Genomic DNA, 24,622 nt, shown 5'->3' with positions numbered 1-24,622 from the left:
TTTAAAAAGGGGTAGGGTTTCAAAATAGGGCATCAATGTAGGGTTAAGGTTTTAAAAAAGGGGGAATGTTTCAAATTAGGGTTTCAATGTAGGTTTAAGATTGTAAAAAATGGGGTAGAGTTTCAAATTAGGGTATCAATGTAGGGTTAAGGTTTAAAAAATGGGGTAGGGTTTCAAATGAGAGTATCAATGTAGAATTAATTTTTTTTTTTAAGGGCTAGGGTTTCAAATTAGGGCATCAATGTAGGGTTAAGGTTTTTTAAAAAAGGGGGAACGTTTCTTATTAGGGTGTCAAAGCGGTGTTAGGGTTTCAAGGTAGGGTTTCAAACTGGGAGTATGGTTTCAAATTAAGGTTATGACTTCAAATTTGAGTTTTAAACTAGGGTTGTTTTAAGAAAGTAGGGTTTGAAACTATGGTTTGGGTTTCAAAGTTAATCAAGTGAACAATACTGTAAATATAAAATTGTTGTCTATCAGATGTTGCAAAAAGTACCTCCCAAGAACTATAAATTGGTAGAACTTTTGCGCGGAAATGCAGGCAGGAGGGATTTCGAGTTGCATGCGAGGGCGTTGCTGCCGATTGCACTGACCTGATCCTGCTCACCGCCGCCTTCCTCGTTATAGTTGAGGATGTTTTCGCGCACGTCCTCCCAGCTCTCGTGCTCGGCCGGGATGTGGTAGACGCCGCGCTTGCGGAACTTGTTGCGGCTTCCCTTCTGGTTCCACACCGTCACCGCCACCAGCACCGCTACACACACGAAACCAAGACACATTTCATTTTTAAAATTGTAAAAACATAATAATAAAAATAAACGGATGGAAAGTTAAAATGTAAAAATGTCAAAAGTTTTACAATTGACAAATTATAGGAATATTATTAAAAATGTATACTTTGATTTCATATTAATAAACAAACTGTTATTTTTCAATTTCAGTTTTAAAAAAAGTGTTAGTTCAATTATAACTAATTTCCCAACAAATTATTAACTAAAATGATTTGTAAATATTTAGTATATCCATTCATTATCTGAACCATTTATTCACACTAGTTCTTAAAAACAATGCCATTCTTAAATGCCACAAGCACCCAAAATTTTTTGTTAAAATGTGCAAAAAAATATTATTAAAATGTTTTATTTTATAAATTAAAAATACCTCATTTTAATGTATTTCAATGTTAGTTTAATTACAATGAATCCACCATTTTTTTAAAAATAAAAATGAATGAGAACATTACACTAATCATTTGCTTTATTATATTTTGTATACTAAAGTAATAGAACATTTTAACAAACAAATAAATTCTCATATTTTTTCTACTTGTATTTTTATTTAAAAAAAAACAATATTTTATGTTATATGTTAAAATAATAGTTAAGTTTAATACATAAAACAAATTAAAACAAATTGTAACCAATTTTTACAGTTACAGTTAATCATATATCATTTTTTTATTTTCATTTAATTTTATGTGGTAAAATAATACTCCATTTAAATAAGAAAAAAACACATTTTATAATTAATTTAATATAATCAATTAACCAATTGAATAAACTAAATACACAATATACTAATATTTACAACAATAAATTGATTTAATAAATACCACAACAATTTTGTCATTTAAAAAAAAAATTGTTTACATAATAAACTAATATTAATATTATTTCTTAAATATGTTCAATATTTGTTTTCATATTTAAATATATCACGACTTTCAATGATTCCATTGGTCAGCGATGACCCAAGAGAATGCAACTGACCAAAGAAGACCAGCAGACACATGCTGATAGCCAAGATGGAGCTTGGGCTGAGGGCGGCCAGCCGGTGTCCTCGGTACTGGCCCAGCTCGCAGCGCTGCCCGCGGAAACCCTCGTGGCAGCGGCACCGGAAGCCGTCGGCCGACAGCGGCTGACACGCGCCGCCGTTGCGGCACGAGGCGGGACCGCACGGCGACCGCACGCAGCGTTCTGCGCCCGACTCGTCTGTCAATGTCACCTGACCACCCGGGCACCTGAAACAAAAAGTCGTGAAATGTTCTCACTTCCGACTTTTGTATAAAATTACTTTGAGTAAAGTTCCCCAAATAAGACGCCTGTTTATTTGCCCAGTTGTTTACTGTAAAGTTTACTGTGAACCTGACATGTAATTATTATTATTTTTTAAATACACAACGAAAGCCTGCTAGCTTAATGCTAACATAGAAGATGCCAAAGACGCGCTATAGAAATTAGCATCAATGTCATGGTAATTATAAAATATATATCTTTGCATTTATAAAAACATACAGTAACAACATAAAAATTATTAAACCGCTTCTGTCACAGTTTGAAATGAATGGCCATTGTGCTGCTTCCAACCTTGGCCACGTGGGGGCAGTGTAAGACAGATATACTGGAACAGACTATATGTCTAAACAAATATCAATCTAAAACATTTGCAATTATGTGTTAGCATTAGCATTAAGCTAGTGAACTAAAGGCTAAGCTATGCGTTTATTTTAAATAATTCTTGAATAAAGTTGAATGTAATCTAATATGTGTGCGTGCATGCATTTACCTGCACTGGTGTTTCCTCCACAGGTCGACACAGCGGAGCGAGTCGTGGCAGGGTTGTGCCCGGCAGGCGTCGCTGAAGCAGCCCAATGTGACGCCGCGCCTCTCCAGCACGCTCACCAGCTCACCGCCGCTTCGCCCGTCCAGAGGGAGCACTCGGCCGTTAAAACGAACATCCCGCATGCAACCTAAACACAAGATACAAAAGCTACTTTACTTCATTCAATCGTCACCACAAACGGTATTCAAACATAAACACTAACTCTTAAGACTTAAACTTGTTTAAAATTGTATCTTTAAACCGCAACATTCTCAACAAAACCATATAATTTCATCTAAAGGTCTGCTAGCCTAATGCTAACATATAATGTGAACCATTACAGACAGGCTAATGTAAATTAGCATAGCCTATATGTCAAGGTAATTATAATGTTCAACCAAACCATGATATTAGCTTTAAAAAAAAAAATCTGCTTGCTTAATGCTAACGCCATTGACAGGCTGACAGAAATTAGCATAATAGTTACAGGAATTATATGTTCAACCAAACCATAATATTAGAGCTAATGAATGTTTGCTAGCTTAATACTTGCATAAAATATGAATGGCATTGCCTGACGGAAATTAGCATATACGTTACATTCATAATAATGTTCAACGAAACCATAACATTATAGTTTACGAAAGTCTGTTCGCTTAATGCTAACATGAAAAGTGAAATGCCATAGACAGGCTAATGTAAATTTGCATATATGTTACAGTTAAGTACAATGTCCAGAATATTATAACTAACAAAAGTGTGCTAGCTTAATGCTAACATAAAAAACGCCATAGACAGGCTAATGTAAATGAGCATATATGTTACAGTAAATATAATGTTCAAACAAACCATAATATAGCTAACGAAAGTCTACTAGTTTAAGGCTAAACCTGTGAAACGTCATTGTCAGGCTAACCACTATTAGCATAAAAGTTACAGTAATTCTGAACCACATAGAACAACAACACATACTAACACAGCATACAACAACACTGCTTAAAAATCTGCACTATATGACGGACTGAAAAATGTAACGCCATCCGTCCACCCATGCCTCGTCTCACCCTGAAAGTCGCCATCTTCTCCTCCGTGGGCTCCCTTCCCCACCGTAACGCTTCCCGGGTCCACCACCAGCTCCCGCCGATTCCCCAGCCGGGCCCGGACCTCCCGTGAGCCGCCGCCCTGCTCCAGCCGCAGGACGAACAGGTTGTCGTGACGACTGAGGCCCACCAGCACCCACTGGCCCACGTCCACCCGCTGGCCCGGGAGCCGCAGGGCGTGGGCCCCGTCGCCCAGGTCGGCCCGGACCGACAGGTGGCCCTCGGCGATCTTTTTAGAAAGATGACATCATTGTTAGAGCATCTTAAAATTGTCACCAAAATCTTCACGATGCTGCTACCTCCAGCATGATGTACTCGTTGGCTTCCCGGGACGTGATGGAGAGCAAGGTGCCCGAGGCGGAGCGGGTGCGCAGAAGCAGCTGGATGTTGGTGCGCCGGTTGGTGCTTCCCCCGCCTCGAAGATGGAACCTCAGCATGCTGTTGGAGTCCAAAGAGAACTCTGGCACCACTGAAAGATGAAACCAAAGTTGTTGGCTGTAAAACTCTACTTTTGCCACAAGATGGCGCCAAAGCAACACGCACACACACCTGTGTCACACTTGTGCCCGCTGTGTCCCGGGTGACACTCGCAGCTGAAGGATCCCCAGTCGGCGAGGCAGGAGCCGCGGGCCCCGCAGGAGGGCCCGGCCGCCGTCAGACACACGCCGTCCGTCACCCTGCATCCCGGGCTGCTGTCTGCGCTCTCGCCGGGGCGCGCCAGGTCGTACACCTGAGTCACACGGCGTGACAATTAGCATGTGAAAAGAGTCACGATGTTGATTTCAATTGCGTACCTGCGTGTCCACCACGAGGTTGCGGACGCAGCCGCGGAAACTTGCGTAAGGCATCTGAGGTGTCGTCTGCTTCACGCCGCCCAGCTGGAGAGGCTGATACACGTTCACATACCTCGACAAGAGCAACAAGAGAAAGGAGGATCAGCGACGGACGGACGGACGGACGGACGGACGGACGGACGGACGGATGTCTTGTGGTTGCCACCTCTCGTTTCCTGGCGTTTGTCCCGCCACCCTGCAGCCGGACTCGTCCGTCTCTCGGGGGTCTCCGCCACCGACCCCCTCCGGCTCGCTCACCGCCGCCCCCGAGCACTGATCCAGGACCAGCTGCACGGCCTAAATCACGCACATTTGATGACCATCAGCAGTGGTAAGAAGGAACCAATTACTATACATTGTTACTTTTTTGTGTGTTTTTGTTACTTTAGTATCTAATTTTCTGACATATTTTTCCTTTTATTTCCTACATTTGAAAATGGATATGTGTACTTTCTACTTTTACTTATTTTAACTTTTGTACTAATGTGCATTTCAGAGTTTTTATTTTATTTTGTAGCTTTTGTATTTAAGTACACTCTACAGTCTTTTTTTACTTCTGTACTCAAGTGCATTTTAGAGTTTGTACTTTTTTTTACTTGAGTATATTTCAGATTCTGTACTTATAGTTTTGTAATCAAGTACATTTCAGAGTGATTTATTTGTTTATTTTTTACAATCAAGCAAATGTCAAAGTGTGCATTTTTTTTAACTTAAGGTATATATCAGATTACTTTTGCACTTTTGCAATTAAAAAAACATTTGTACTTAAGTATATTTTAGAGTCTATATTTTATTTATGTATTTATTTTCAACTTTTGTATTTTAGTCAATTCCGCAGTCTGTATGTTTTTACTTCTGTACTCAAGAGCCTTTCAGAGTACTGTACTTTTTATACTTAAAAAAACTTTTGTACTTGAGTACATTTTAGAGTCTGTACTTTTTTTTAAAAAATAGACTTTTACTTCAGTATTTCTACTTTTACCAGAGTCAATTTGTACTTGGGCTTAAGTAGTCATGCTTTCGCCACCTCTGCTTGTTATTGTCTTTGTAGACGTAAACAGCAAGTTACAAGTTCCCACCTTGCCATCGCTGATGACGTCAAGTCGATGCCAGCGGCGATCTGCCACGTTGGATTTGGGCGGTAGCTGCAGGGTGAGGGTTCCGGAGCCGTGGTTCACGTTCAGCACCGGCACGCCGTTCTTCAACTCTGCATGGAAAAACAATTTCATGAATCCACATAGTCATTATACTATTTCCCACTAGGGGGCAGCAATCACCTCTGCAGTGAGGAAACCATCTCAGAAGGCTTGGAACAGCAGAAGCCACATGAGATCAAGTTATGAAATATTTGCTGCATACATTTTTTTGTAAATAATGTTTATTTGAGCCGAAGAGTTTGTTGAGATTTTTGCAAATGTATTAAAAACTAAAAATAGTTCAAAAAATGGATGTTGTGGAGAATTATATATTTTTGATTAATACATTTCTAAAACAAAAAAAAACTACTTAATAATAATAATAATAATAATGCATTAGATTTCCTTGTTCCTCAAAATTATACACATAAATCCCTGTAATGACAACACAAAAAGGTTATTTTTGAGAAGAAAAAAAAAGTTAACAATAAAAAGTAACTTATTTTTTGTTGAAAACGTAGCTAGTTTTTATTTACATATAATACATATATATAAAAAAATCAATACAACAATTAAATAACTTAATGTGCATAATTTAAAGGAAATGATGATCCATCCAGAAAATATTCAGTGTTTCAATTATTATTATTTTTTATGTATTAATTATTTAGATTCTTAACAATTTGATATGTAAAAGTTTGATTCCAAAATGGAAAATTTATTTTTCCCCTTGCTTCATTTTTTCTCTCTCCACATTTTGTAATGTTACTGCCTTATTCCAAAATTGAATGAATTCATTTAGATTTTTTTCAAATCAAGAATTGTTTTTATATTGAATACATTTGCAAACATTGTCACAAACTGCTTTTTCATGTTGTCATTATGGGTTGTGTAGAATTTGTATTTATTTTAAATTTTTACTTGCATTTTGGCACAAGGCTGTAACATGACAAAGTGAAGCACTGCAAAGACTTTCCGGCTGCTCTGTAAAGTGATGGGCTTGTGTGTTTAACTGCTGTGCTAGCTGATGAATCCCATTAAAAAACAGCACGAACGCGGCGGGTCAATTCTTCCGTGCTGCTTTCAACATCCTCATGTCCGCCATCGCTATCGAACGCCTTTAATGACAAAAGCACTCCAGCAATCAATGAGGCGGCCATATTTGATTCCCCCCCCTGGCTGGGAAACGACAACAAGCAGGCGGGCGGCATAATTACGTAAGTTTAATGGCGGCAGATTATGCAAGACGTGTCTAGCAAAAGGCCGGGAGCGGCGGCGGGGCGGGCTAATCCTATAACGCCACATCAGGACCACCGGGAGGTGACATTAACATCCCATGATGCTCTTTGTCTGCTGACACGCCGCATTGATCTGGTCCCATTGTTGTGGAGAACAAGAGGATCAGCATGTTTGATAAGTACAAATCCAAGGTTTTAGTAACTACTGGGAGGTGTAATAAAAATGGTAAAATAATGTAGAGAAAAAAAGAAAAACTGTTTTTGTACAGCACTATAAATTGGGACAAGCTGAAAGTCACAACAACAACTGTAATATGTTGTAGGTGAGCTTTTAAGGCTCTTTACTCTACCTATCATCCATCATTCCCTCATTTCCCGTCTTCCTAATCAATATGCAGACTTACCGATAGAAATGAAGTCTTGGGGCTCTCCCGGCTGGGCGACGGGACCGAGCGGTCCGTTGTAGAGCAATAGCCCGTCGGTCGCCTCAGTCAGGAACTCCACGGAGATGTGGCTCTGGAAGCACGGCGTCAAGGGGGCGAACCATGCGTAGCCCCCACCGCCGAAGCTGTGCTTGGTCTGCTGGCACTCAGGCCCATCAAACATTGGCGGACACTTGCACCTGACATGTGGAATGAAGTCATTGAATTTTGCCGTTTTTATTCTTATTCTTATTCTCACTACATACCTTATGACTGGAAACAACTAGCCACGATTGAAGTAACTAATTGACCAACTGATTTGCTACGGTAACAGACTGGCTAACCACTTGACCAAATCGCTGAATGAATGACTGACTGACTGACTAATTAACTAATTAACTAATTGTCAATTATGTTTACTAATAGAGCAGCTGACTAGCTTTTTCACCAGACTGACCAACCATTTAACTACCTCACTAACTAGATGACCAACTAACTTACTGACTGATTGACTCATCAACTACTGTAATGAACTGACTGACTGGCGATGATTGACTGACTAACTAACTGATTTAAAATTAAGTTTACTAACTGAGCAGCTGACTAGTTATTTCACCAGACTGACCAACCATTTAACTACCTCACTAACTAGATAACCAACTAAATTATGGACAGATTGACTGTTCAACTACTGTACTAACGAACTAACTAACAAACTAACTAACAAACTAACTAACTAACTAACTAACCAATTGGCAATTACGTTTACTATCTGAGCATCTGACTAGCTATTTCATCAGACTGACCAACCATTTAACTACCTCACTAACTAGATAACCAACTAAATTATGGACAGATTGACTGTTCAACTACTGTACTAACGAACTAACTAACAAACTAACTAACGAACTAACGAACTAACTAACGAACTAACTAACTAACCAATTGGCAATTACGTTTACTATCTGAGCATCTGACTAGCTATTTCATCAGACTGACCAACCATTTAACTACCTCACTAACTAGATGACCAACTAACTTATGGACTGACTGACTAACTAACTAAACAACTAACTAACTAACTAACTAACTAACTACTGTAAGCAACAAACCAGTGACCATTAAACTAACTGACCAACTATCTAACTGAGTGACTGACTACTGTTACTAACTGACTGACTGAGTAGCTGGCTGACTAACAAGCCAACTAATTGACAGAAAGAATGACTGGCCAAGCTAAATTTCATAAAGCTTCTCAGAAAAAACACTGAGTTAATATGTAGTCTGCTACAGAAGATTGAGTGGCCCACCTGTATCCCAGCGGACCATCTTGGCAGGCGCCCCCATTAAGACAGGGGTTGCTCGGGTAGGACGAGCAAGGCAGGTGTGTGGCCTCGCGTCCGTGGCAACCACATCGCGCCGTGGTCTTGGCCGGCAGGGAAACCAAAGACACGTTGCCCGAGCTGAGGGCCGATGGAGTGTGACCAAAGGACACTTGAGTGGAGCAGCCTCCGGAGTGCGCGCAGTCCACGTGGGGACAGTCGTCCACGCCCACTTGGGAGATGGCCGCGCCCAGTACGGCTTCCAGCTGAAAAAGACAACACCACAAAAATGTGTATTTGATGAAAACAATAGAGATGATAGCAATGCAAACATAAAAAAATACAACACTTTTACAATAACATCACAGTTAAACCAAGTTCAAATCTTCTTGCCCTTAGATTAAGATTACATTTAATGTTAGATTGATGGCGTTAGTGTTTGGCTTATTGGGTTATGATTTACAATTGGGGTTTAAGATTTCAAGTCGGTTAGAATCTAATGACAAAATTCAGACACATGTGGGAGGTGTGTATCTCATCATCATGTGTACAATTTTCAGTAAATTCAAACTGTTTGACCTTGTGGGAGGTCTGTGATCTGCTGAGTGACATTTTAGTGTGGGTGTGTTTACATGGATGACTGACTCTCAGCACATTGAGTTGGGGTCAAGCAAGCAGCTGCTGTCAGGCTTTTAAAGCATCTTAAGTATTCATGTACACGTGTGTTTGTGTGTGTACATTGTGTGTGCGTGTGTGTGTGTACGTGAGACACATGGACATCCACTTAAGGACACACGCTTGAGTGTGAAACTGCTACAGTATTGACCCACAGTGTGTTAAATGCTTGACATTATGTGTTAAGTGCACTTGTGCAAACAAATCTTTAACTCCTTCTGTTATATGTTCATCTACCTACCAACCTACCTGACTGGCTGACTGACTGACCAACCACTTTGGTAATTGACGGACATCTTTTGCAACTAACCAACTGACTGACTAACTGCTACTACTAAATGAGTGACCAATTGACTAACTAGCTGACTACTAACCAACAGATTAACAGACTAACTACTGTAACTAACTGAATGACTGACTAAATAACCAGCATAACTACCTGATTAACTAACTGAGCAAATGACAGAGTAAAAGACTAACGACTGAATACAAATGACTGACAAAGTACCTTGGTAACAACCTTAATAACTAAAAAACTAACTAACTAACTGACTAAATAAACAGACTAGCTTACTATCTAACTGACTGACTAACTAACTGATCGACTGGCTAGCAACTGTAATAGACTGGCTGGCGGACAAACCGACAACCGACTTAACGAATGACTGACTAACACACTAACCAAACAACCAGCCAAATACCTGACCAGGTGAATAACCGATAAACCGATTACGAATAACCGATTACTGTAACTTAGTAACTGAATGAATGACTGACAAACATCTTGTTTGACATTTAAATGTAAAGTACACAAGTCCGTTTTTAGTGACCTAAATTGAGATGTAAAATGTGTATAAAACTCTAAAAGTAGTTGTGTTGTTGTTGACTTGGTGGAGGTCACCTTTGCTTTATTGGCCGCCACGTAGCCATGCAGCTTCTCTGCCTTGTAGTATGGTGAGCCATGAGCGGCGAACCAAACGCTCAGTTCCCTCTTCTGCTCTGGGCCAGCGTCTTTCATGGAGAATACGTGGACCTTCTCTGGTGTTGTTTGCAGGAGGTCAGCAAGCGCTCGACTCAAACGAGAGAAGCGGCTCTCCTCACCGCCTCTGGACGAGAACAGTTCTTCCACTGTCATGTCTGTAAGGACAACAAAGAGCCCACACAGTATAGAGCAACTTTTGAAAACTAAGGAATGGATCTTGTCTGGCTGATGCATTTGATTCCAGCTAGCTAACTAACTAACTAACTAACTAACTAACTAACTAACTAACTAACTAACTAACTAACCAACTAACTAACTAACTATCCAACCAACTAACTAACAAACTAACTAACTAACTAACTGATATTGCGAATAACTAACTAGCTGACTAACTAATTACATCATTAACTGCCTTAATCACTGACTGGCTGACTAACTGACAGACATAAAAAATACAATATAATAAAACAAACTAACTAACTAACCAACCAACCAACTAAACTAACTAACTAAGCAACTAACTAACTAACTAACTAACGACTGACTGGTTGAATGACAATGTTACTAACTGGCATTGTGAATAACGAATTAGCTGACTAACTAATTACATACCTTAATCACTGTATAATATAACTAACTAACTAACTAACTAACTAACTAACTAACTAACTAACGACTAACTGACAGCCTGACAACTATCTACAACTACTAACTATCCAACAGACTAAATAGAGTAGTGAAATAACTGGCTGACTGAATAACTAAAAAAACTGACTGACTACTGTGCTGAACTAACTCACCAACTAAAGAAAGCAGAATCTGTCCTGGCTTTGTACTTACTGCGTAGTCGGAGGGAGGCGGCGTTGAGCAGGGCTTCCCGCGGTAGCTCTATCACATCCACCTGTGCCGTGGATGTGACGTCCGGCCAGGCGGGATCAGACACGCGCACATGCAGCTGGTAAGATCCAGGCGGGACCCCCTCCCTGATGCTTAGCTGGCCAGAACTATGGTTAACGCTGAACAACCTGGACAGAAACAATGATTGAAATTTTTATTTTGGGTCATCTATTTTATAGAAAAAAAACAGCATCCAAACAAAGCCCTTTATGGCCAATAAAAGCCGCATTTAGTTTAGTCATGCAAACTTGCAAATGAAACACTATATTTCCCCCCATTAAGTTTTCGGCAAAATTTGCATACTTGCATAATTATATTCTTCCTTTTTTTTATTACATTTTTAACAGCAGAAACACACTTATAAATATGTAATTAATATATCGGACCACCATTATGCTTTTAATCTCCATAGTTTGGGAATCCCTGTCAGATGGCTTATGTCCAAAGCTAATAAAGGCCACAAAAATGAATGACTTTTTTAGTGACGTTAGGGGAAAAAAAGTATTTCTTAGCGCCTTGGTTGCCCGGGCAACTGACAAGGACGAGTTATGTCGTGGCACCTTGCCCAGACATCCTGTAGTGGTATAAAATATTAAATCTCTGCATTCAATTGAGCCACCACCCCCCTCTAAATTGCGTCACTAATGTTTCACTTCTGGGCTGCATGGTGTCGAGCATATAGTGCACAGGGTGGGCCAAAAGTCCATTTGCACTTTTTAAATGAACTTATTTAACGAAGGAAGGGGAGCGGGAGTGGATAGGAAGGAAGGAGGAGGCAGAGGGAGGATGGATGGGATGAAAGGAAAGGAAGGAAAGAAAGAATGAATCACTGAAACATTCATTCTTGTTTAAAACACTAACTCTGGCTTGAAACCATGATTTGAAATCCTAACCTAGGTTAGAAACCCTACTTTGAATCCTGAAAACTGTCTTGAAACCCTGCTTTAAAGAATGTATATTTTTAAGGGTGTCAGCCAATTAAAATTTTAATCATAATTAATCATATGACTTCAATAGTTAACTCATGATTAATTGCAAATTTTATATCTGTTCTACGTATACAATAAAATATATAAAAAAATATTCATACTCTTGTTAACATAAAAGTGGAAAAAAATGTAAACTAATAGAAAAATGGCTGCATCTTTTAGTCATTTGATAATAATTCATAAAATTGAGTTAAAATTATAAATATGTTCTATACTGTAAAAAACAAGTGTGATATTGATTTGTGTTGACGTCATTTTTTCTGCCACTAGATGGCATCATTGCATAATTGTAAGATGTTGGTGACAGCTCAGTGCATTTTCTTTGCATATTAAGAACTATTTAACCTTTAACATGAAGTAACTTGTCAATTTTAAAATTGTAAAATATAACTTGACCCCAGCCTCCACATTGCACTATGCATTATTATTAAAACATTTTTAATTATTATTATTATTCTTTTTTTTCTTCTTTTTTTGAAGAGCTCAGTATTGTTTATTCGGTAATGTATTATTAAATTTATGACGTGGCGGTGTCTGCTGCTGCTAACTTAAAATGAATGCACTCATTTTGACACCTCTAATTATTTTCAAAACAAAAGTGATTCATATACATTGTAAAAGTGACAAATAAATGTAAATGCATTTAAAAGTTTTTTTCTTTGAAGTGTATACTGAACCTACTTCTGGCTTAGACTGTATTCATGTCCATATTATTAAAGGCCTAGCTCGAAATGCAGATGAGAGCAGATGTGCTCTGTGGTGCAACACGCGTGTTCAGAGCGTCTTGAAGTGGAAACCCTCACGCTCTGCCGCACTGGAGACGTCAGCGCCGCCCGACTACCGTGTTGGATGCTCGCCATCGCGCTCGTGTAGCGTTAAACACGCGCACTGCGCGCCAGATGGGCTCGTTAGTGGCCAGTGAAAGCGAGCCAAAGCGTGTCCAATGTATCGACAGCACCGCCGCCAACGCTTGCATTTAAACCTTAAAGACGTCACCCGCCGCGGCGAAGCACGTCACCCGCCGCGTTGCCGCGGAGATCCATAGCGTGAAGTGAACGCCATGTAAACATGTTTTCGCCACGTGGTCCAGTATGGAAATGCGTTTGGGCATTTTTTATTTCATTTTGTGGGCTCACTTAAGGTGGATCTCATCTCATTTGATACTCCCAAAGCAAAAAAAATCAACCTTTAAAAGATTTAGAATTGCTGTTGACGTGGTCACTCTTTGTGAGGATCAGGCTGAGTATCACCTTTGCTAATATTCTCTGTTGCTTGTGGTGCCTCCATGGAAGTGTCTCATCTTGGAGGCTTCACAAAGAAGTTTCAAGACTTCTTAAGTATAAATAGCTCCTACCCTGCACGCTTTTTCCCTGCAAATTTCCACGTCGCCGCCTCTTTGTCACGGCACACCTTTGTACTTTCTGCCACGCTCTGGTTTAAATCTGTCACTTGCTCTTTTAGCTCAACCTTTCTTCTCCTCGTCATTCATCTCCAAATGTGCGGAAAGAAAATCTTTTTTTTCATCTACAAAACTTCATTGACTTCATTTGAATATTTGGAGCGGAGTTATTAGTTCCCTGCTTTAGTCTACCTGATTCGAATTTGGTAGCAATGCGGCAAAATCCTTCAGGCTGGTTTGTCTCGGCCCGCGGAAATGACTTGATTTCAGCGGGTGCAGACGCTAAGTTCGTCTTTGAAGGACTCTGAAGTGACCTGAAAATAGCTGCTTCGAAACAAAATGGCTGACTTCCTGTGTCTTTTCAGTAAGTACGACTATTTTATGTTTACTCATGATAGTCATGTTGCTTAAGTGAAACTGACTTCAGGGGGCTACATTTTCCAAAACGTCATCATCTGAATGTCTGGGGAGAAAGTGGAAGTGCCATAATAAGCTTAATAAAGCTTAATAGTAGTTGCTGAGCAAAACCATTTCCTTTGCTTCTCTCAAGCTTCACAGGAGAGTCACATTTTTTCTGAGCAAGAACCTCTTACACACAAATAATTAACACCCTTCAATACCTTTAGTGTTGTCGTCAAGACCACACCAACAGAGACCAACATATTAATGAGGCTGGAGAGTATCAAGACTTTGACACTTTTGGAGGTTGAGACAGAAAAAAAAGACCAAGACAAAATGACCAGTATCTTTTTTTCCCGTTAGCCTATGTTTGCAACAAAAATGAATTCTGCTATGTTTTTGAAATAGAAAATCCTAAGTCTGCCATGTGCGAGACTGAGACAAGACAAGAGTAAAAATGGCTTTGATTCCGGGACAAGACCGAGACCCTTAAAAAGTGGTCTCAAGAATGGTCTCGTTACCAAGACCCATCTCGAAAACTACAGCACTATGTACCTGGATGGTTTGCCTTCAAATTGGTACGTCTTCTCACTCCAGTCGTCGAGGTCTGGGGACGGGATTTGACCCAGCACTGTTGTTGGCAGGATACCTGGTTTCCAACAAAACAATAAATTACCTTAAAAGCAATCAAAGGGTAATGTGTGGGAAAAAGGGAGTCCATTAAAAAAACACACACACACACACACAAAAAACAAGCTTCGTCCCTTGCAGTAAGTTAGGATGGCTGACAGCTGGTCTGAACCGCTAAATAAGTGATGTGTTCTGCAGCGAGACAGCGGAAGCACTCGACTGTGACAAAGATGTCTTATGAGCTCAGCGGTGGTTGTGTTCCGCTGGTGTCGAGGACACGCCGGGGGAGTGTAAAGGTTAGGACGACCAGTCACAAAAAGTTCATCATCAAATCCTGGTCGTAATCAGCGGACGACAAACATAAAAGAACCTGCAAGTCACTCCAAAAACTTCACAAAAAGTCTTCAACTGAACTGGGCCTGTTTTTTTGTTTGTGATCTTGGAAGCATGAGTTCCAAACACCGCAAGGAAATGATCCACGATTCCAATAATGGTACAACATGAGAGGGCAGTCTTTTTTTTACGTCCGGAATCAACAACGTTCAAATTCTGGACAGAGATGACTGCTGGTTTGACATAGGTGTGAAAGAAGCCGTGTCAAATTGGTGAGCCATTCTCTAAAGAGAGGAGTTTTACGATTATCTCACACTGTGGCCAAAGTGGCCGCTAACAATCCGTTTGCCACCAGGCAGGTTAACAACCGGTCGTTATGCAAGACATTCTAAAGCTGCACCTTATTTATATAGTCTCTCGATCGCGGGTGGGTCTGGAACATATTGCCGGTGATAAAACGGGAGTTCTCCGTAAAGGTAAAACAACCAGCAAGACCCAAGTGGTCTCCATTCAATTTGTGCAGAATACCAGAGATGGGCGGCGGGCACATCCAGGAGTTTTGAGCGTCTCTCATTTAGCAATCGTTAACAGAGACACCCTTCCGTCATCGTCAATCCGTCAATATATCAAGTTGAACCGCATCATTTGTCGATTGCTCAGCAAAATGGGACATCCATCATTGACGGGTTGCCAAATTTATTTACGGATTGACAATTACGTTGACGGACGAAAATCCCCTACTGGCAATGCTTAACTCGTCATTTTTGCGAAGTTTCCTGTCAATCGCAATCGTCAACAAAATTGCCGTCCGCCATTGACGAATTGACGGACCTTCCGCCAATAATGCCGGAATGCCCACCTCTGTGGATGACCATTTACTGATTGACTGCAAATCTACGCAGACAAACTTGGATGGCACGCACCTTCGTAACTGTACACGATGAAGTTGGCGTGCCCTGGCGAGTGCGGGTGGTCGTTCCGGTCTCCGATGACCACCGTCAGCGTGCTGGTGGAGCTCATGGCGGGCGAGCCGCTGTCAATCATGAGGATAGGGAGTCGGTACTCCTTCTGGCGCTCGCGGTCAAATGTCCGCAAGGCGGTGACGGCGGCGCTGCCGTTGCGGAAGTCGGTCAGGTTGAAGTAGGCTGCGTCCGCCGTGAGTGCGAGGAGCCGTATGGAAAAAGGTCCGCCGTTGGACGAGAGGTCGCGGTCTGTGGCGTGCAGCATCAGTGAGCTGGCGTTCATCCACACCGCCTGCGGGGCCGCTGTGTTCTCCCACACCACCGGCCGGTAGGGGGCCTCGAACTCCGGACCGTTGTCGTTGATGTCCAGCACGGTTACCATGACGATGGCTGTGCCAGTCAGGGCCGGGCTGCCAGCGTCAATGGCGAGGACCATGATGCGGTGCTGAGAGATTTTCTCCCGATCCAACGAGTTAGCCACTACCACCCAACCCGACTGATCCACTAGGAACTGATTGAAGGGGTCCGACTCCTTGGCGATACTGTAAGAAAACCGTCCATTTTGTCCAGAGTCCAAATCTGTAGCCATGACTTGGGCAACAATGGTGCCCACGGGAACATCCTCAGACATGGCCGGCGACTCATAAAACTGCGGTAAGAAGACGGGAGTGTGGTCATTAGCGTCCTCTACTTGTACCAGACAGTAAGCCAGACTGAAGAAATCCGCATCCTCCGCCTTCAGAGTGAGGTTGAAAGTCCTCTCCTGGGGTTTCTCAAAGTCCACTTTCTTCTTGAGCTTGATCACGCCACGTCGGTTCACCTTGTCAGTCTCCACTAAGAACTTCCTGTCATCGTCTCCCCCCACAATGCTGAAGGTCACCATGGCGTTCTCGTCCCGGTCCCCATCAGTGGCGGAGACCACGAGAACCTCGCTGTTCACCTCCAGGTCTTCCGTTACCTGAAGAACGTGGCAAGTATTATTAAAACCTTGAGGATACTGTCATGAAAGAGGGGTCATTGACTCACCTGGGCGGTGTAGACCCTCTGTGAGAAGATCGGCGGATGGTCATTGACGTCCGAAACCAGGATGGTGGCGGTCCCCGTCCCGGCCAAGCCCCCTCCATCTCTGGCTTCCACCACTACCAGATATCGCTCCTCCGCCTCCCGGTCAAGGGAGCGCAGCACGGTGTAGATGGTCCCCGTGGTGGCGTTGATGGAGAACAGATTGAGGTTGATCTCGTTGCGGACGTTCTTGACGATGCTGTAGCTCAGCGCCGCGTTCTTGCCTTCGTTGGCGTCGTCCAAGTCCATAGCTCTCATCTCCATGACGGAGGTGTCGGCGGGGGAGTTCTCAGCCACTTGGCCCACGAAACAGCCGTCCACTTCCAGTGCCGGGCACGGGAAGAAGGGCGCGTTGTCATTGATGTCGCGGACCTCCAAGAGGACGTCTGCAAATCCCGTGAGACCCGACCCTCCCTCGTCCGTGGCCAGGACCAGGAACCTCCAGGCTGGACGCTCCTCGCGGTCCAGACGCCGTTGGGCATAGATCCTCCCGGTGCGCTCGTTGATAGTGAACTCACCTCCCGCTCCTTGACCGTGGAGGGAGTAGCGCACGGCGGTCTGGTCAGCGTCTTGGTCAGGATCGGTGGCGGACACCTGGAGAAATAGGAACTCAATCATCACAGTCGTCCATGTTGGCAGGACAAACAAGCATTGACGCTCACATTCACAACTGCCGGCAATTTAAAGTCACGGTTGAGCCTTTGCAGCTTTAATTAATTTTGATCATACTTCATTGGTACTGTGACCAAGCAATCCAATAACCACCTCGGTCTTGCTCTCGTCTTATCACAATGTTTTTCATTAAGCAGCCACATAAAAATAAACATTCCCCCTTGCGTCCTTTTATCTCCGCTAAATGACACTTTTGAGTGTTCTGTCTTCTTCTTGTTTACAGAAAGCTTTGATGTGAACCCGCTGCCGCCTCATCCTCCCTTTTTATATGTGTGTTGCCGTGGCGACGCCATAGACAAAGTATTTTGAGGGATCATCAGGTGCGCCCCGGCAAATGATCAATTTAATTTACTAATTGATTCCCCATGTACAGTACATCTATCTACTTAGTTCTTTGCAGGTTGGGAAACACTGGTGGAGAGCATACACAGAGGAGGAGCAGGCCGGAGCGCAGGTGATGTGAAAACCATTCATTTCAAATTGAATTTTCCCGTCTGTTGGATTGTGTGAACGCGCGGGGATGAAAAAGAAGGCAGGGAGATGGCACGCCAAAGCGAGCGGAGTGGGCGCACATCAAATCAATTCCAGGGGAAAGCGGGGCTGGGCGGCGGACCGGGCGACACGCCGGATTACTTTCCTGCCCTCTACGGCGCGCCTCCACCTTGCTAATCTGATTGAGAGCGTCACGGCGAGAGGGTGTGACCAATGGCGGATGGACGGCGCAGGATGATGAAGAAAAGAAAGAGAAGGAGGAGGAGGTGGAGGGAGAAACTTTTCAGAGGACGTCTGACTCCGTCTGACCGGAACGCCGTCACACACTTGTAACGTGTTACAAGAGTGAACAAAAGTATTGGGGAACCTGCAGGAAGTAAACGGTGAAGAAAATGAAGACGTTTTTAGGACAAACACACAAAGTGAAAAAAAGGTCATGGAGAGTTTGGACAAAAATATTAGGACGCTTACAATCAATGAAAAGTGAAGAAAACTTGAGCAAAAGTAACCGGACACCAACAGACTAATGTGGAGATTGGGTAAAAGTATTGGGCCACAGATGTAGACTAAAGTATTGGGACACTACAGAAAATGAAAAGGGAAGCATGTGTGGACAAAAGTAATGGGACACTTAAAGGGAGTCAAAAGAAGACAATACGGAGACTGGACAAAAGTATTGGGACACCCACAGGAAGTTAAAAAAATTTGTGTATTTAAGTAGAATAAATCTGTAGATTGGACAAAAGTATTAGGACAGCCACAGGAAGCGAAAATGAAAGCACATGTGAACAGAAGTAATGGGACACTTACAGGAAGTGAAAAGAAGACAATACGGAGACTGGACAAAAGTATTAGGACACCTACACAAACTGACAAGAAAATGTGGAGTTTGTGTAAAAGTATTGGGACACCTACAGGAAGTGAAAAGTGAAGAAAATGTGGAAAAAAGTATTGGGACACCTAAACTAAGTAAAGAAAATGTGGAATTGAGACAAAATCATGAGGACACCTAGAGAAAATGTACAGAAGACTGTATGGAGCTTGGATAAAAGTATTCGGACACCCACAGGAAGTGAAAATCTAAGAAAAAAGTGTGGCCAATATTATTGCGACACCAACACAAAAGTAAAGCAAATTTGAAGTGAGTTTGGGCAAAAGTATTGGGACACGCATAGGAAATCAGGGAAATGTGGAGTTTGGACATAAGTATTAGGACGCCCAAAGTAAGAACAAACTGAGCAAAGTGTGGACTTTATCCCAATACTTTAAGCCATATTGTATATCAAAATTCCACCTGTCAAATTCCCTGAAACGACCGACGACGCACCTCCATGATGAACACGGGCAGCTCGGTGATCTCCTCCTGGACGACGGCGTGGTACTCGCTCAGGCTGAAGACGGGCGCCTCGTCGTTACGGTTGACCACCTGCACCACCACCAGCGTCTCGTTCTCCCACTTGCCGTCCGAGGCCACCAGCCGCAGCTCGAACCGCCGCTCCATCTCGTAATCCAGCGGCTGCGCCACAAAGACGGTGCCCACCTCCGGCTCCACGTCGAAGGTGCCCATAGTGTTGCCCGCCGCGATCTGGTAGCGCAGCTTGGCGTTGGCGCCTGCGACGGAGACACGAGATCTCAACATACATTCAGTAATGTATTTTGTAATCCCCGGACACTTCATTAGGTACACGTCTGACACTTGTGTAGCATGTCGCACCGTGCACACAGCAGCCCGTTTACATACCTTGCATGCATTTGTGCATGTTTGCATATCTTTTATTGTCACCTGCCAAGGGACTACGTATGCAAATCAGTATTCTTGGTTTCTGTTCGTCTATGTTAATTCTGTGTGATGATATTTATTTTTATTTATTTATTATTATTATTATTTTTTTTTTCTTCCAAAAACCTATTAGAAAAAAATCCCATACCGTTCACCTAAACCGAACACCGCCGTCAGGAGACCCGAGGGGACCAAAGAAAACAAAGGAAAGTGAAATTTGATGATATTTCTATGCGCCGGTCCTGACTTGGTTCCATGGCGCATTTATCCATATCTATCTATCCACATCACGTATCAAAACAAAATATCAGTAGAATTCAAACAGAAATGCGTTTGGCACACTTGGCCTCGCTAAACACACGTATACACACGCACGCACAGACAGATGCATGATGGGAGCCCAGAGGCAGGTCCGTCTGGGTCGAGGCTCGCTCAACATTTACTGGCAGCGAGGAGAATTTAGCAGGCTATCACCATCTGTGGAAACATGCAGGACCTTCATCGAGCACACACTCCAACTGTGTGTGCGTGTGTGCGTGTGTGCGTGTGAACGCTGAAGCTCACCGGTCCTTCACAGCCTCTGAGCACGATCTGTGGTGACCAGTGTGTGCGCGTAGTGTGTTGAAACGTGTACGAGGAGAGCAGTTCCAGTGGTTCCTTGCCTGCAGCAGCCTCACTAATGATCAGGCGGCCCATATGGCATTGAACCTCTTCACACACACACACACGCGCGCGCACCCACGCGCGGACACTTGCGCGCGCACACACACACACACACACACACATGGGCGCTGATTTAATTGGCAACCCAGCAGGAGGCTCTAAAATGAGATGAAGGTCAGACGAGGGCTCCTTGTGAGGTGGGCCCGAGGGGTAAGTTGTCCCCCAGCTGTGACTTGCAGGTCCACGCTCTGAAGGACTCCTCATCGCGCACAGCTCAAAAGTTTCGTTACATCAGGATATAAAAAAAAAGAAGAAGACGTCTCGAGTGGTCCAACACTTCAGACCGTATGTTCGGTTCTGTGTTGATTTTGTGATGCTTTTGTGAGGTTCTACGTGGGTGCTATTTAGTTGGTAGTTCTATGTTAGTTATTTTGTCTTCTTCTGTGATAGTTTTATATTTGTCTTTGTTTTCTGTGTTTGTTTAGCGTTGTTCTACAACGTTGGTTCTGTGTTATTATGGTTCTTTGTTGCTACTGTGACGGTTGTGTGAGGGTTCTCTAAGGTTCTACGTTCTGTGATGGTACTTTGTTGGATATCTATGTTCAGATCTATGTTGGATCTGTTTTCTGTTTTGATTTTGAGTTTCCTCTTTTGTAACGGTTCTGTTATGATCCTATGTTGGCTATTTGGTACTCCATGTTTGTACTGTAGTGTGTCTATGTTGGTTCTGTTGTATACTCAACAAAAATATAAACGCAACACTTGTTTTTGCTCCCATTTTTAATGAGATGAACTCTAAGATCTAAAACTTCTTCCACATACCAACTCATAAAAAATGGGAGCAAAAACAAAAGTGGTGCGTTTATATTTTTATAGTATATGTTGGGCCTCCGATGGTTCCACGTGGAATCTGTCTTGGTCTATGTTTGTGTGTTTTCTGTGTTAGCTTTGTGCTGTTCTTTTTGTGTTATTCTATTACATTGACTACATTAACTCATTCACTGCCAATGACGGCTATAGACGTCAAAAATTAATTTGAACTATTTCTATTAGTTTAACAAATTTGTAAATTTTTGTTAACAATAGTATGAAAACCTAGATTTTTTTTGTACATTTAGAACAGATATAACATTTGTGATTAATCGTGAGTTAATTAGTGAAGTCATGCGATTAATTATGATTTAAAATTTTAATTGCCTAATGCCCCTAATTTTTAATAAACTTTTCTTGTTTCTCTTTTTATATATTTTTTTCATTTTTAATAATCTTCTTTTTTTTATAAGGAAAATATTATTAAAAATTAGGGGCATCAGGTGATTAAAATTTTTAATCGTTATTAAGTGCATGACTTTACTAGTTAACTCACGATTAATTACAGATTTTATATCTGTTCATAAAAATAAAAAAAATCTAGGTTTTCATACTCTTGTTAACAAAATTGGGAATTTTTTTTAAACGAATAGAAATAGTTCAAATTAATTTTTGACGTCTATAGCCGTCGATGGCAGTGAATTAATGAGTTAATCGGCAATATTTGGGTTTTGAAAGGCCACGCAAACACTCACACTCACTACTTGTATGTGCGGCGGCCATCTTACGTTGCCTAATTTAAATACATAGATTTCCCCGTGGCACACTCACATTATTTTCTGTCTCTGCCACAATATAGACACATAATATATATACTATGTTGGCTATTTGTTAGCCTATATTGCTACTTTGATTGTGCTATGTAGGTCTATGTTAGTTCAGTGATGTCCCTTGATAATTCTGTATCTAATTCTGTATCTAAATGCTTTTTTTTTTTTAATGTTGATTTTATTGCTTCGGTCCTGGTATAGTCTATGTTAGTACTATGTTGGTTCTATATGTCGGTTCTTAGTAGCTTACGAGACGCAAGTGTATGTGTGTGTGTGCGTAAGAGTGAGCGTGCTCATCCATGGCGTAAGTGTTTGCCCTGTGTGTGTACGTGTTGTTTGTAAATGTGTTGAAGTGTTTAAGTGTGTGTACGCGTGTGTTTGTGTGTGTGTGCGTGTGAAGCTCCAGGCGACACCGGCGCTAAAGAGTCGACTCGGCAGAATCTTAAACAGCCTTTTGATCTCATTAGCAGACGCACTTAGTTCGGCACATTTTCCAGTCGGAGGGCCGAGTAGGATGCAGAAATCACACAGGGTGACAAAGAGCTGCACCGACTAATCAGCTTTACGGGGCAGCACGGGGAGGGAGTGGAGTAGGGGGGGGGGGGGGGTTACAGGAGGGGCTTCATTCACCCTGTACTTTGCCTTTCTTTCGCTCTACAAATTACACATCAAGATGAAGAAATAAATCCATATGCTAAAGGATTTTCTTCAGCCTCTCGTATAGCGAAAATGCAAATATTGGAATCGGTATGTTGGTGCTGCGTTGTTGCTATGTTGGCCCTGTTAGGAATCTATGTTAGGTTGTTGTATGTTGGTTTTAAGTTGGGTCTGTATTGGTTTGCTATCTGGTCCATGTTGGTTTTGTGATGAGCCTATGTTAGGTCTGTAACAGCTCTGTGGTAAATCTACGTTTTCTGTACTGTTTCTATGTTGGTTCTTTATTGCTCCTATGTCGATTTGCGAGGTACTATGTTGTGACTTTATAGGTTAAAACAGGTTTAAAATTAGCATAACATCCACGCTAATTTCCTTTAGGCTGTCTATGGTGTTTTCATTCAACGTTAGCATTAAGCTAGCTGGCTAGCATGAGCTCTTGTGGCTTTCTTGAACATTTTGGTGTTTAAATATAAAAGGTTTAATGTACTTTTATGTATGGTCCCCTGCCTACTTTGGAACGCACACATCCTATTCGACAAACAATGTTCACTTCAGATTGTACCTAATACAGTAAATCAGGAATATGGACGCAAAGCCCCCACCAGTATATCTCCCATGGAGCGACAGAGCAGACGAAACAAAGGGTGCAAAAAGAAAGTGAAAACAAGCCAACCCCTTGGAGGCTGCCAGGCGTCGCCAGCATCCGCCGTCATCACGACGACACAAAGAGAGGAGCCTGTTTTGTTGATTTGTGGCCTCCCGCTGCTCATTGGTGGAGAGCGGGGGAGGAAGACGAGCGAGGGACAAACACAAACATCAAAACTATCCTGCTCAGGGGAGCGTGGTGGCGCTCGCTAACGAGTGGTGGAGGTCGGCGGTGGGAGGAGGAGGGCTTGTGGAGTTTGGATACTGACATGTTACAACCAGAAACACCGGGATAATATTGTAGCGTAAACCTCGGCAAAAAAGTTGTTATGTGGCTTGCGGTGTCTGGATTGGGACATGTTACCCTTTTGTGACCTGTGGCTTTGGCGCCACAAGATGGCTGTTGAGATTTCTTAAGCCAGGGGTCAGCAAGCCAACCTTTCCTCGAAAAAGAGCCATTTTAGGCCAAATGAATCACCCAAAATGTGTCTGGAGCCGCAAAACATTTGAAGATTGTAATAGAGAAAACAGTTCAGTGTTAGTCTAATTGTACCGTGGGCCCAACACCTATTTAGAGCTGTACTACAGCACAAAAATATGCAGCATCCAATACATAGACATTCTTTTTTTGGTAATTTTTTCATACGTTTGACACTTTTTTGCATACTAATAATATGTCAATAAAATTATGGTCATTTTTGGGATTTCTTCTTTTGTTTTTGGACACGTTATAGTTACTTTTTGAACGTTTTCTTTTTTGCCTTTAAAAAATATATAAAAAATTATTTCCTCCTTTTCCGTAAATAAATTTTCTGACATTTTTGGCAATTTTGTGAAAATTTTATGGTAATTTGGGGATTTCTTCTTTTGCTTTGGGACACTTTATAGTTACTTTTTGAACATTTTCTTTTTTGTTTTTAAAAAATATCTAAAAAATAATTCTTCTTTTTTTTTAACAATTCCAAAGAAATTTTATTGTGATTTTCTGCCTTTCTTCTTTTATTTTTGAACATTTTATTGCTACTTTTTGAATGTTTTCTTTTCTGCCGTTTTATTCAATTCTCTGCCATTTTTGGCAAAAAATAAAAACATGTAAAAT

At 42.0% G+C, this 24,622-nt stretch overlaps 1 protein-coding gene across 1 annotated transcript in view; it reads right to left on the bottom strand.

The window, feature by feature from the left end:
- LOC147172556 (neural-cadherin) overlaps positions 1-24,622 on the bottom strand; it is a 91,932-nt gene that overhangs the window by 2,210 nt on the left and 65,100 nt on the right. Inside the window, exons 17-33 of the mRNA XM_086078311.1 lie at positions 19,466-19,749; positions 16,939-17,568; positions 15,874-16,870; positions 14,543-14,636; positions 11,144-11,328; positions 10,223-10,458; positions 8,635-8,912; positions 7,307-7,524; positions 5,608-5,735; positions 4,695-4,825; positions 4,490-4,601; positions 4,245-4,425; positions 3,995-4,164; positions 3,660-3,924; positions 2,560-2,743; positions 1,764-2,014; positions 591-748 (exon numbers count right to left, since the gene is read on the bottom strand). Of these exons, the coding sequence (XP_085934437.1) occupies positions 591-748; positions 1,764-2,014; positions 2,560-2,743; positions 3,660-3,924; positions 3,995-4,164; positions 4,245-4,425; positions 4,490-4,601; positions 4,695-4,825; positions 5,608-5,735; positions 7,307-7,524; positions 8,635-8,912; positions 10,223-10,458; positions 11,144-11,328; positions 14,543-14,636; positions 15,874-16,870; positions 16,939-17,568; positions 19,466-19,749 (4,502 nt within the window). The remainder of the gene's footprint in view (positions 1-590; positions 749-1,763; positions 2,015-2,559; positions 2,744-3,659; positions 3,925-3,994; positions 4,165-4,244; positions 4,426-4,489; positions 4,602-4,694; positions 4,826-5,607; positions 5,736-7,306; positions 7,525-8,634; positions 8,913-10,222; positions 10,459-11,143; positions 11,329-14,542; positions 14,637-15,873; positions 16,871-16,938; positions 17,569-19,465; positions 19,750-24,622) is intronic.

This window comes from Leptonotus elevatus, chromosome 6 (genome assembly GCF_054856555.1).
Source record: "Leptonotus elevatus isolate MCC_2025b chromosome 6, RoL_Lele_1.0, whole genome shotgun sequence".
Lineage (NCBI taxonomy): Eukaryota > Metazoa > Chordata > Actinopteri > Syngnathiformes > Syngnathidae > Leptonotus > Leptonotus elevatus.
This window is presented reverse-complemented; position numbering and strand designations above follow the sequence as displayed.